The sequence below is a fragment of the Vidua macroura genome, chromosome 29, assembly GCF_024509145.1.
Source record: "Vidua macroura isolate BioBank_ID:100142 chromosome 29, ASM2450914v1, whole genome shotgun sequence".
Lineage (NCBI taxonomy): Eukaryota > Metazoa > Chordata > Aves > Passeriformes > Viduidae > Vidua > Vidua macroura.
Window position 1 is genome coordinate 1,036,120 of NC_071599.1, and position 13,623 is coordinate 1,049,742.

The 13,623-nt window shown below is 51.4% G+C and overlaps 2 protein-coding genes across 2 annotated transcripts; one reads left to right on the top strand and one right to left on the bottom strand.

Annotated features, from left to right (window-relative positions):
* Nucleotides 1–119: 119 nt before the first annotated feature.
* Nucleotides 120–3,665, top strand: LOC128820505 (keratinocyte proline-rich protein-like). The gene is made up of 2 exons (XM_054001280.1): nt 120–163; nt 1,743–3,665. The coding sequence occupies exon 2, from the start codon at nt 1,765–1,767 to the stop codon at nt 2,770–2,772; it is 1,008 nt and encodes a 335-aa protein (XP_053857255.1). The 5' UTR covers nt 120–163; nt 1,743–1,764; the 3' UTR covers nt 2,773–3,665.
* A 4,389-nt stretch (nt 3,666–8,054) lies between these two features.
* On the bottom strand, nt 8,055–8,603 carry LOC128820513 (keratin-associated protein 4-11-like). Its single transcript, XM_054001289.1, has 2 exons — nt 8,499–8,603; nt 8,055–8,462 (listed from the first exon to the last, which is right to left on the bottom strand). Exons 1-2 carry the CDS (start codon nt 8,601–8,603, stop codon nt 8,055–8,057), a joined length of 513 nt encoding a protein of 170 aa, XP_053857264.1.
* Between the last annotated feature and the right edge of the window lie 5,020 nt (nt 8,604–13,623).

Below are 13,623 nucleotides of genomic sequence, written 5' to 3' on the forward strand. Positions count from 1 at the left end.
CCTACGTGTAAAACCCGGCCGGGCAAGGTTCTTGTGAAAGAATGAGCTCATCAGCCAGGAGGACTCATTCCCAGAAGGCAGGGCTTCCAAACCCTATAAAAGATCCCAAATCTCCCCGCTCCAGCATCCTCTCCACTCCCGCTGCTCCCTCGGCACCGGCTGGGTGAGTCCCGGAATCCCGAGGTTCCTCGGGGAGCTTTGGGATTGGGGATCCCAAGGTTCCTCAGGGAGCTTTGGGATTCAGAGTTCTGAGATTTTGGGGGAGGTTTGGGATTGAGAATCCAGAGATTCCTCGGGGAGCTTTGGGATTCAGAGTTCTGAGATTTTTGGGAAGGTTTGGGATTGAGAATATCGAGATTTTTGGGGGAAATTTGGGACTGAGAATCCTGGGATTTTTTGGGAGGTTTGGGATTCAGAATTCTGTGATTTTTGTTGGGCATATTTGGGACTGAGAATCCCGATATTTTCGGGGATATTTAGGATTGAGAATCCCGAGATTTTTGGGGGAAGTTTGGGACTGAGAATCCTGATTTTGGGGGGGATATCTGGGGTTCTGCCTTTCAGGAAAGGTTGGATTTGGTGCCTTGGGATATGTGGAGGGTTCCTGGAAAGGAGGGAATTTGTGGGCGTTGGGGTGGCCTGGAAATGGCACTGGAAGGCAAATTAAGACCGAGCCTAAATCTGAGGGTAATTAAGTCCTAAATTAGACCCTTCCTGAGGCACGGATCAGATGGAATTCCGTTGGTTTAAGGACGAATCTCGTCCCTCCAGGGAAGGACACCAAACCCAAACCCTCTCCTGCCAAATTGATTTTCCTTTGATTTTATAACCAAAATATTTTTTTTAACTTCCATTTCACCCAGGAATTCCTTGGAAAGAGGCAAATTTGTGAGCACGAGGGCGCTGTGGGGAGACAAGGAGTGAAAATATTCCCCGAGTACCGCCTCATCCATGTCAGGAGCAAGATCTTAATTAATTAATTAATTAAGGTCTTATCAGATGTAAAAAAAAAAAAAAAAAAAACAAAAAAGGAAAGAAGAGAGGAGGGAATTGGCTGTGAGAGGATCTGGAAACCCCCCGGGGAAGGGAGGAGGAATTTCCACTCTCTCTCCCTTGGGAAGTTCAAATCCCTTCCAACCCCACTTTTGGAATTCTCACCTTTCTCTCCTGCCCTTGGATTTAAAAAATCCAGCGCAGGAATTCCCGAGGTCCGGGTAAGCCTTCAGCGGCCACAAAATTGTCCCCAAATTGTCCCCAAATTGTCGGGGAGGAGAAATCCGCGCTGGCCGCTCTGACTCAGGAGGGGACAGCGGTGACAATCCCGGACCTCGGGGACGCTTTATCCCAGAGAATTCCCTTCCAAGGACCGAGCCAGGGCCAGCCAAACCCCCGGCATCGTCACCGGAGCGAGAGGAGGAGCCGTCTCCTGGGAATTTAACCCTCAGCTCGCCGGAGCCTCGAGAAACCTCCCCTGCGGTTCCAAATTCGAAGGGAAAGCTGAAAATCGAGGGGCAAAAAGCGGGAATTATTTCGGGTTTGCCAGTCCCAAACACCCCCTTGGCCCCACATTCATGTTCTTCTTTTTTTTTCTGGCAAGACAAACGTCCTGAAATGTTTGGGTTTAGCCTCGGGAAGCCAAGGACAGAGGAGGAAAACTGGGCTTTAAAAAAAAAATTAACACGCTTTTCAGAATTGTGTCACCCTCGTCCCGCTAACACAAGAAATTCCCACTTTTTTTCCAGGTGATCCCGTTTTCCCGCAGAGATGTCTCTGAACCAGATGCAAATCAAGCAGGAGCTGCAGCTCCCCCCCGGTCTGGGTAAAACCACCCCAAAACAGAGCCCGGAGCACCCCCAAATCCCGGTGCCCGCCCCCTGCCCCGAGCCGCTCCCGGCAGTGGCGAAATTCCCGGAAAAGGCGACCCCAGAACCGGGAAAAGGGGAAGCTGCCGTGCCCCAGTGCCCGCCCCAGGAGCAGCAAACCCAATTCCCTCCGGCATTCCCGACCCCCGAGCCCGCTCCGCGCCTGGAAGAGAAATCCTGCCCGGAACCGACGCTGGAGAAGCAGGAGGCCAAGGAGATCCCGGTTCCCGCTCCCGTTCCCTGCTCCGAGGCTGCGCCGTGCGCCCAGGAGAAGCAGCAGTGCCAGGAAATCCCGGTGTCCATCCCAGAAAAACAGGAGTGCGAGGAAATCCCGGTGTCCGTCCCAGAAAAACAGGAGTGCAAAGAAATCCCGGTGTCCATCCCAGAAAAACAGGAGTGCAAGGAAATCCCGGTGTCCGTCCCAGAAAAACAGGAGTGCAAAGAAATCCCGGTGTCCGTCCCCGAGCCACACCCTGACCCTGTCCCGTGTTCCCAGGAGAAGCAGCAGTGCCAGGAAATCCCAGTTTCCATCCCTGATCCTGCCCAGGAAAAGCAGGAATGCAAGGAAATCCCGGTGTCCATCCCAGAAAAACAGGAATGCAAGGACACCCCTGTCCCCATCCCAGTTTCATGCCCTGAACCCATTCCAAGCTCCCAGGAAAAGCAGGAATGCAAGGAAATCCCGGTGTCCATCCCAGAAAAACAGGAATGCAAGGAAATCCCGGTGTCCATCCCAGAAAAACAGGAATGCAAGGACACCCCTGTCCCCATCCCAGTCCCAGTCCCAGACCCCGCCCCGTGTTCCCAGGAAAAGCAGGAATTCCAGGAGATCCCGGAGCAGCGCTCCCTTCCCGAGAAATTCCCTCCCCTGGAGCAGCAGCTGGAGCAGCCCGGCCCGTGGCAGAAGTAGAGGGAAAATCCCGATCCTGGAGATTTTCTCCCCGAATCCAGAGGTTTTTCCAAACCTTTTTTTTTTTTTCTTTTTTAAACCCCTGCAGAGCTTTTGTCGGGAATTCCTTCCAGCCGCCCCTCCCGCTAACGCCTTGTCCGTTACTAACAGCAGGGAATTCCCGTCGGGAATGCTTTCCAACAGGGTTGTAGCTCTTCACCTTCCCAAATTCCTGCCCTTTTCCCCAGTCCCGCGGCTTTGGAATGCCCAGAAAGCACCCCCCCTCCCCAAAAAAAATCATGGAGCAAGGCGGGGTTCGTGAAGTTAAAGAAAAAAAAGCCCCAAATCCAGGGAAGAGCTCGTCCCCTTTTTCCCCCTGGATTCCAGCTCCCACCTGGAATTTGGGAAGTTTTTCCCTATAAATAATCAGGTTTGTGTGGAATCTGCCGCCAAAACGCTCAAAAATTCCCAAATCGGGAATTAGTCCCGATTATTTGGTGGAATTAAAAAATAATCCTTTGGGACTGAGGGAGAGAAAAATGAAGATTTTTTGGATAGATCCGATTTTGGTGGAATTAAAAAGAATCCTTTGGGATTGAGGGGAAAAAAAAAAGGAAGAATTTTAGGATAAATCCGAGCTCGCTCTCCCCTTGAATTTCCTCGGAGGTGTCAAAGAACAGCTCAGGCCGTGAATATTCCATAATTACCCAAATTTATGGATAATTAACTCCACTCCAGACATGTTTGGGAAGGGATTAACCCCGGGCGTGGCGATAAAGGAGGAATTCCAGCCGGGAATGTTTCGCCACCCGCCGGTGTTTGGGACTTTGTCTGGTGATTGTTTTCGGCTGCTGTTGCATCCAGGATTTATTTCACTGTGAAAATTCCACAATAAAAGCGACTTTGTGTGCCGAGTTTTGGGAATTTTTGTTCCTGGTCGTGGGGGGTTTTATACCAGGTTGTGGGGATTTTTGTACTAAGTTTTGGAGATTTTTGTACCAAGTTTTGGGGGATTTGATACCAAGTTTTGGGGATATTTTTAAATCAAGTTTTGGGGATTTTCAACGGCTTCTGCAGAAAAAGATGGAGAGGAGGTTTAGCTTGCAAAAGCCAAGGTTTGTGTGTGCTTAAAGTTGATATTTTAGGGGAAAAGAAAAGAGAAAGAGAAGTGAAAACGGGAGAAAAAGCACCAACAAAAACACCAGGAAGCAACCACGAGGTCATTCCATAATTTTATTGCACCACATCCCAAATTAAATTCAGAATGAAAAGCAGCCCCACCATTCATTTATCATTTTTTAAAGCTAATTAAGCACATCTCGTTATGAGGTAATTTCTGGCAAGCAAAGCAGGTCTGGAGACGTTCCCGGGAGCCAGGATGAGGTGGGAAACGCGGGATTTGGGATTTGGGATGGCTCCTACTTCTGCTTGGAGCACTCCTGCTGCTGCTGCTGCTGCTGCTGCTGCTGGGGGAGGCTCTTCACGGCCGCCTTGGCCTGGCCTTTGCAGGCCTGGCTTTGCTGGACCCCCTTGGGAAGGGCCCCGCACTTCTGCTGGCACTGGGCCGGGATCTGCTGCGGCTGCTTCTGCTGCTGGGACATCCTGGGTGAGCCTGGAATTCAAAACCACGGAGAGAACCGAGCGGGTTTTAGGCTCCAATTCGCCTTTTTGGGGTGTTGAGGTTCCAGGCGCCGCCTCAGCTTCGAGATCGACCCTGCAGATTTAAACTTAATTCCCAAACCAGGCAGTTTCTGGGATTAAATCCCCGAGGGTGCTGCAGTTCAGCCCGAATTTTGGGGAGTTGTTTCCCGCCCCTTTTTGGGTTTTTTTTTGGATCCCATCCCATTCCCTGCAGGATTGGTCGCCCCTCTGAGGGATCAGGGAATTGCTGTGCCTAAAACGAGGATCAGAGGCAAAACTCAGCCTAACAAAGCCAGGGCAAGGCTGCAGAGCTGGAGAGGAGACAAACGGCACCAGGGGTTTTCCTTCTTTCCCTCTGCTCATTTTTTCCTGGGAACCTCGACTTTAAAAATCTCGGGAAAAAAATGTGGATTTGGAGGAAAGCTGAACTCAAGGAGAAGCTCCAAGAAAAGCAGCCAAAAAGGAGCAGAAAACTGGGAAAATCTCAGGACTGAGAGTTTTGGCAGGGAAAAATCCTTTGATAACAATCCCAGAATTGGATACCAATCCCAATATTTGATAATATTCCCAGCATTTGATAATATTCCCAATACTTGATACCAATCCCAATATTTGGTAATATTCCCAGCATTTGATAATATTCCCAATATTTGTTACCAACCCTAATATTTGATACCAATTTTTGGAACCACCACGCCTTTGCCCCAGCTCCTTGAGACCCCCAGAGCAGGAGCCACACCTGGGGCCATGAAATTCAGTTGGATTGAGGATTTTATCCAAGGAAACGGAACCGGGATCCCTGGAAATCCGGGAAGGTGTTCCACCATCTGCCCATGGATGCCAGCCTTTGGTTATCCACGGGATTCTCATCAATCCCAGGAAAATTATCACGGAGTTCTGACCCAAAGAGTCCCAAACCTCCGCTTGGAGCCTCAACACTCCCAAAATTCCATCGAACGGTTTTCCACCCGTTGCAGGCGGAGTTTTTTTGGGGATACAACACCAGATTGGGGAAGAAAACGGCGAAAAACCCCATTTTTCCCACCCCGGGGCACCAAACCCCTCAGCTGGGCAGCGAGAGGGGCAGGGAAGGACTCACCTGGCGCGTCCTGCTCGAGGAGGGAGCTCAGGAGGAGCCGCTGCAGGTGTGGAGCTTCCCGGAGGAGCAGCTTTTATATCCCCGCGGAAGGGCCGATGCCTCGGATTAAACTCGGTGACCAGAATCTTTCACAACCGGAACCGGCTCCGCTCCCACCTCCTGGACCTCAGTCAAAGTCTGGGAGAGATTCCCTCCTCTCCCAGCTGCGGGGGACTGGGTGTTTTTCACGCAGGGCACACCCAGGGCTGCTCATCGCGGGGTGATTTGTTAATAATTCATTAATAATTCCTTAATGATTCGCCCCATCCCGGGCAGAGATCCCACAAAGAACCGGCAGCTGGGAAAACTCACGTCTATTCAGGAATGAGTTTTAGGGATAATTTTGGCTGGGGAGTACCTGGAGAAATCTGAGCAGGGTTGGGAATCTGTCCCGTCTCCTGGGAAAAGATCCCAGTTTGGAACCCTGTCATTCTGGATTTTGCTGTTTCCCTTCTCTAATTCCCATCCCAAAAACAGGAATGAATTCCCCCCCCCCCCCCCGCCAAAATTAGGAAGATTTTCCAGGTTCCTCCGCCCCCAGGCTGATGAGATATCCCTAATTTATTGCAAATATCCCGGGAATTCCAGCAATTCCCAGTGCTGACCACAGCTGGTGCGTCAGGGCTTGGCCACAGGACGTGGGAGCACAGCAGGTCCCTCCAGGATTTTCCAGGTGCTCCCGTGATCCCTATTCCCAGGGAAAATGGAAAAATTCCCGTGACAGGCACCGGTGATGGATCGGGATGAAGATGCTCCAGAATCAGGTGACTCACGGAGTCACCTCCGATCCACGTGATTCCTGATTTAAACCTTTTCCATGATTCATGGTTTAAACCTTTTCCAGGCCTCCAAAAGGACACAAAAGTGGCTTGGATCCAGAGCTTGGATCCCCAAAAATTTGAGGCGCAAATTCCTCATTTCCCCATCAGTTTTCCTGGGAATATCCAGTCCAGGTGTGGCCAGGTGTAGGGGGTGGTTTTTTCCCCATGATTCCTGACTAAAACCTTTTCCATGCCCCCAAGATGTCACAAAAGTGGCACCTCCAAGGCAGAGCTTGGATCCTCAAAGATTTGGCTTCCTCGGGAGGAATCTGAGGTGCAGATTCCTCATTTCCCCATCCATTTTCCTGGGAATTTCTGGCACGAGTGTGGGGTTGTTTGCCCTGATTCCTAAAACCTTTTCCATGCCCCCAAGATGCCCCAAAAGTGGCACCTCCGAGTCGCTCCTGAGGCAGAGCCTGGGTCTGTAAATTCCACGGAGGAAGAATTCGAGGTGCTGATGCCTCACTTCCCCATCCATTTTTTGAGAATTTCTGCTCCTGCTTTGCCTCTCAGGTGTGCTCAGGTGTTTGCCTTCCCCAGCTGTGTTTTCTTTTTTGCCTCCCATGATCCCCGCCTGAGGGTGTCACCTCCTGGTGTCACCTTCTGGTGTCACCTCCTGGTGTTGACAGCGAGGGACACAAAGAGGAACCTGCTCCTCGCCTCCCCACCTGCACATTAAAAAGGTGATTTGGAAACGGTGTCGGCACACCCCCGAATATAAATATCTCTCTTTTCTTCTCCAGATTAGATATTCCCCACCCTTCCCGTAATGAGGGGGTAGGTGGGGAGCGATTTCAGCATTCCCAGACATGGAAATGGCGTGGCCAGCACGGAGCCAGAGGTGAAGAAAGCCACAGGCACAAGCTGGGACGCAGTGGGAGCTTTATCTCTGAAAATTGGGGGTTTTTATAGGTTTAACTCTCTCCAGACCATGGGGTCACCTTCAGCTTCAAACTTACCCAGAATAAAGATGTATTTATATTTATTTAAAATTGTGCCTTCCAGATGTTCAATTCCTTTCTTAATTTAAAGCTTTCTTCCACTTAAATTCACCCTTTAACAGTTTCTAGAATTTACTTCCAAAATCCCAAGCTGTGAAGACCAAAATTCTGTCTGAAAATCAAATTTCTGTCAATAATTTCAAGCATCTCTCAGAAAAGGATTGACAGGATAATTATTTCCTTGTCGAATTAGAAGGAATTTCTCCATATTTAAACATTTTTTTACTTCAGGCATAAAACCCTCCCCAGCCACTTTTGAAAATGGAAATTAAGGAAGATATTTTGGGGTCTGAAGTCATGGAAATGGGGAGAAAAAAAGACAAAAGAAAGCTGGTGCCATCGATGGTCATTTTTTATTGCTGCACAGAGAATTTACAAGACTGAGAAGAGACAAGAGGAGAAGGGAAGGGGAAAAGTATCGACATCTTCCACCACCAGCTGCTGACAGCACTTCCTGGGATTTCCAACGCTAAAATATCAGGAATGCCCAAGGAAAAACGCTGTCAGGAGCAGAAGTGAAAACACAGGGAACACTCAGAGAAGAAACGTTTTCCAAGACGAAATTAACGTGGGATGACCAGAGCAGGAGAGGCCTCGTTGCGTCGCCGATGGGTCTGTGCCATGTTTTCCATCCGGAGCCCGCGGCTTTGGCTCCTCACCGGTCACCGGAGCCACCCCGCGGGGCTGGGCCCGGCGTCGGGATCAGCAAGGGTGGGAGCAGGGCTCCAGGCACACGGTCTCACAGGACTCCACGCACTTGGTGCTGCAAACCTCGGCCTGGCACTTCTCCACGCACTTGGTGACACAGGGCTCAGGGCATTGGGTGGGGCACTGGGCGGGGCAGACGTCCACGCACTGCGGGGCGCAGCTGGTGGCGCACTGGGTGGCACAGACGTCCACGCACTGCGGGGCGCAGCTGGTGGAGCACTGGGTGGCACAGACGTCGGCGCACTGCGGGGCGCAGCTGGTGGAGCACTGGGTGGCACAGACGTCGGCGCACTGCGGGGCGCAGACCTCCACACACTGGCTGGAGCAGGGCTTGGCGCAGACGTCCACGCACTGAGGGGCGCAGCTGGTGGCGCACTGGGTGGCACAGGGGGTCTGGCAGACCTCGACACACTGGGTGGCACAGGGGGCCTGGCAAACCTCGACGCACTTGGTGGCGCAGGGCTCCGGGCACTTGGCGCACTTCTGCAGGCAGATGGGAGGGGGCAGGCAGGGCTGCTTGCACTGCTCGTAGTAGTAGGACATCCTGGGGAGGTGCTGGGGCAGCAGGGAAGAGCTGGGAAAAAGCTGGGAAAGAGACAAAAAAAAGAAACGATCAGGATATCGGTGCGTGCTTATCAAGGCGCGATTCGCGGCGTGAGGTCTCGGTGGGTTCGTGTTTGGCTGAGGAAAGGAATGTTAGGAAAAGCCACCTGTGTCCAGGATTCCTGGGGTTCTGGAGCTGGAAGGGACCCACAAGGATCTCATCATGTCCAGCTCTTCAGGGAATGGCCCCTGCAGGGATCAAATGCGTGAGCTGGGCGTTGTGAGCGCCATGGTCTGGGCCAATCGCAGGGTTTTTATGGAATTAAAGCTGCCTGAGAATCCCTTCCTTCATTGGGAACCTATTAGGAAGCCTCGAGCCACAAATCCTGAATTTTATGGGATTGTCAATTTTGTGGAAGCCATAAACACAAAAATACTCCAATCCCTCCTATTCTCAGTTCCATCAGCAGAAGTTCCAGGGCTCGTCTCTTCCTTATCAGATCCTCACGCCCACCTGGGCACGGCCCCAGCGCTGGGAATTCCCAACCACAAAGCCCAGAGGCCACAAATCCTGCCATTATCCCATGGAATCATGGGACGGTTTGGGTTGGGAGGAATCTCAAAGTTCATCTCGTTCCAACCCAGACCAAGTTGCTGCAAGACCTGTCCAGCCTGGCCTTGGACACTTCCAGGGATGGGGAATCCATGGAATAACCTGGGCCAGGGCCTCACCACCCTCATGGGTTTCTTCCCAATATCCAACCTAAATTTCCCATATTTCAGTGTAAACACATTCCCTGTGTCCTGTCCCTGCACTTCCAGAGGAAAAGTCCCTCTCCAGCTTCCCTGGAGCCCCTGCAGATCCTGGAAAAGGCTCCAATCTCTCCACAGGCTGAACATTCCCATCTCTCCCAACCTGATGTTCCTCCAGATCCTGAGATGTCACTGGAATTTTTTGGGGGACTAATGGGGCTCATCCTTCCATGAGGGAAGGGTTGGCCCAGAGGCTGCAGCTCCCATTTCCAGCTCATTTCCTCCTCCTGGCTTCTCCCAGAGGTCTCCCTCAGCTTTGCCTGCAGGAATCCTGCAGCTCCCTCCTTCCAGATAGAGCCTCTTCCCACCCATCCCGTTTGAAGTCCCAGGAGCTGCTCCACAGCATCCATTCATTTATTTAATTCCCAGCCTTAATGAGGCAGGAGCAAATTAACCAGGATGGAACAGGAGGGAGGAGGAGAAGCCACCATAGTTCTGGGGGAGGTGACTTTTCCAAGCTCCTCCAGGCAGAGCAAACTCCAAATAAAATCCCCAATTCCAGAACAAATCCCAGAAGAGAAGCACGGGAGCGAAGCTCTCCTAGGACTCGGAGTGAACTCTCTTTTCCACGAGATATCCTGATAAAAAATTCCCTGATAAAGCCAAGAAGGACTTACCAGGTCACCGGTCCTGGCGAGCGACGGAGAAGCCAAAGGAACTGGCGGGAGCCTCCGAATCCAAACCTTTTATACGGCCAGAGTGGCATCAGCTCCGGAAACGCGGGAGCCCAGGGGGATGGACAGCTGACCACAAACTGCCCCGGCAGGCTCCACCTCCACATGCTTTGCATGTTTGTTTGCATCCTAATTTTTGGTGGAAGTCCTCTTCCAGGAAAGCAGGTGATGCTGAGCCAGCCGCGCTCCGACCCCGGTCATGCGGTTCCCAACGGGAATGGCGGAGTCATTAAAAAAAAAAAAACAGCGGGTGCTGAATTAATTGGTTTTCAGAAAGGGATTTAATGCGCTGGGACGTTTCTGTGGCCTTATTTCCATAAATGTTGGGTTTTGATACCTGGAGTTTTTCCAATGTGGAATAGCTGTTATTAGGGAAGATGGATAATTAATTGGATTTACTATGAGAAATACCCTGTCCTAATTCTCATGGAAAGGCACAATCAATCCTCCAGTGCTCCCACAAAACCTTGAGGTCCCTGTTTTCCTGATAAATTAAATTATTTCATTCATCCAACCCATTCCTCTCCATGGATTAACACCATCCATGCTTGGAAATTCCAGCGGGGACACAACTGCAGGTTTATTGAGGAACACTTCAAGCCATTCAAGGCAGAATAATCCTCATTTTAAAGATGCTTTTCCCTCACAGAAAAGTACAAAAGGCTCCAGTTTAAGTGGGATTTAGACCCAGGATACAATTTTTATTAAAGTTTTGCTGATTATGGGAAATCCACGTTTCTCCCAGATATTCCAATCACGGAGATGGGAACGTGACCATCACAAAAAATGCTAAATAGGGAAAAAAAACACGCCAAAACAAACCAACCCAGCACGAGCAGCACGTCCTGTTTATGCACCAAGCCCGGAGTCTCCCAGAGAATTCCAGGCATCAACACCGGTTCCTTCCCAGTGCTTATACTGGAATTCCACCTGATCTCCACGGCTTTTGCCACCTCACGGGTGGCTCAGCTTTTCCACAGACTCAGCTCCCCACAGCTTCTTCCCCGGAGGCTCTGCTGCCCCGGGGGCTTTTCCGGGGATAAACTGGGTCTGGCAGAGTGTGGTTTGCTCATCTTAAACACCTCCCTTGCCACGGGAGGAGAAACTGAGCCCAGCAGAGCTCAGATTTGGGAGCTGAATTTTTTAGGCAGATGAATCTCTCATCATTTTCTCCTCCTTGAGCTGCCGGGTGTGGAAATTTTCCCCCAGCACAGATTCCAACTCTTATCTTCCCAAGGAATATCCCATATTCCGGTTGGAACAGCTCCTCAGGCTCCAGGCTCACCTCAAAACCATCTCTGAGCACCGCTCCTGCACCTCCCTTTCTACCCCGAGTTGTTTTACACCCCGTTGTTAACTTTGATTAGCAAGAAATTGAGGCCTTCCAAAAGTGGATTATTTCAGGAGACGTAAAGGAATCCGCACTCCGACACCTGGGAACGTCACGGGGTTGGGTCGTTATCCCTAATTGGCACTTATTTGGGAATCTCCATTACGTTTATGGGCAATTGGAGTCATTGGAGTTGTCACGTTGGTGTTGGTGAATCAGGACCCCACAGAGACCTCCTTCGGTGGCTCCGGTGACTCCTCCCGCAGCGGGCCGGGCGTTCCGGAGGCAATTCCATGAAGGAATTCCTCGAGGGCAGCACCCCCAGCTCCAAGGGTCCAGTCCCCTCTTCTGCTGAAGGGACAAAGATTTCCCAGGATCCCAAAATCCCTGAGATTGGGAAAGAGCTCCCAGAACATCAAGTCCAAGCTGTGTCCGATCCCCCCTTGGTCATCCTGAGGAATCTCCAGGAATTCCTCAGACACCTCCAGGGGTGGCCACTCCAACCCTCCCTGAGCCCCTTCCAAGGCCTGGCCGCCCTTTCCAGGAGGGATTTTCCCAAATTTCCCACCCTGAGCCTCCCCTGGCACAGCTTGAGGCTTTTCCCTCTTGTCCTGCACTGGGATCAGATCCCAAATCCCCCCTGGCAGATCCCAAATTCACCCTGGATCTCCTTTTCTCCAGGCTGAGCCCCCCCAGCTCCCTCAGAATTTTCCAGACCCTTCCCCAGCTCCGTTCCCCCCCCTGGACAGGCTCCAGCCCCTCCATGTCCCTCTTTCCATGAGTGTCCACAAATGCACACGGGGTCGAGGTCCAACCTCTCCATCCCCGTGCAGGATTCCCATTTTCCCGAGCAAGAAAAGGAATTTTTCCTGTGCGTTTCGATCAATTCTCACATAAATCGGGGATTCTCCACATTCTCCTGCCCAAACCCTCCACACCTGGTTGCAATTAAACCTCCTGGGCCTTCATCAGACCCAACTTTCCCCTCTCCTCATTCCCACAAGGACCTGGGGAAGGTGGGAGGGTCTGACCCAGCTCTCTGGGCAGTGTCCAGGTGGCTCCGGGAATTTTTGGGATGCCAGGAGGATGAGAGCAGAGGACATGGAGCCTCACATGGATGTGAGTGGCTCCTTCAGTCTGTGCCCGAGGGACAATTTGGATCCAGCCATGAGAGGAGCCCAAATCCCACCATTCCAGCCTCTTTTCCTGTTTACTCCGGAAGGTGAGCGCTCAAAGAAGAATGACAATTAGCACCTGAGTAATTAAATCTGGGAAGGAGGAACTGGCTGTGGTTGCAGAAAAAAAAAAAAAAGAAAAAAAAATTCCTCGCCTTTTTTATCTCTTTGCTTTGATTTTCTCAATTTTTCAGGAAAAATCTCTGGATTTCCTCTGGGTTTTTTTTTTTTTTTTTAATTTAGTGGATGAAATTGCTTTGATCTCCACGAAAATTTTAGAGCTCACCTGACAGAGGAACCAGGGGGATTCTACAACATTTTCTTTTAGTGAGCAGCAGTTTTCTGCCTGTTTTAATTTCACAGGTGTGGAATAAACATCCGGGTGGTCACACAGGAAGAATTCCTGTTTAGGTGTTTTCTGGAAATGGTGTTTCTGCTTTCTGCTGCTTCGAGATGATTTACAGCTGAATTTTTTGGACATGTGAAGGATTAAGCACCCTGCCAGCACCACGCCAGAAGGGAAAAATTAATCCAAAAGCCTTTTTTTTCCCCACCTACATTTTATTTCCCAGAAAACCGAGCGATTTGGGAGTAGGAGCGAAGGACATCATTGCTTGCACGGAATTTTAACGAATTTTTGAGGCGTTTTGGTGCCCAATGAAACCCCACGGGGAGTTTTTGTGCCCCAGCCCGCTGGGATCAGAGGAGCTTTGAGGGCGGAGCTCGCAGGTTGTCACCAACCCCGGGCCTTGGGGCATCTTCAGAGGAGCCGGTGGCGGCTCCCAGACGGTCCCACCCCGTCTGCCGCCGCCCCCGCTCCTCCCGCCCGCATTCCGAGCGGGATTTGCTCCGCCAAACCCTCCCCGGGCCCGGCTCCCAGCCGAGCGCAACCTCGGGAGCCTCCCGGGACGGTCCCGACCCCCGTTTGGGGGTTTGGGATCGAGCGATGGGAGTGATGCAGGAGCGCTTGGAAAATTCCCCCTTTTTGGGGTTTCCAGGTGGTTTTCCAACCTGGAAATCCCACCTGA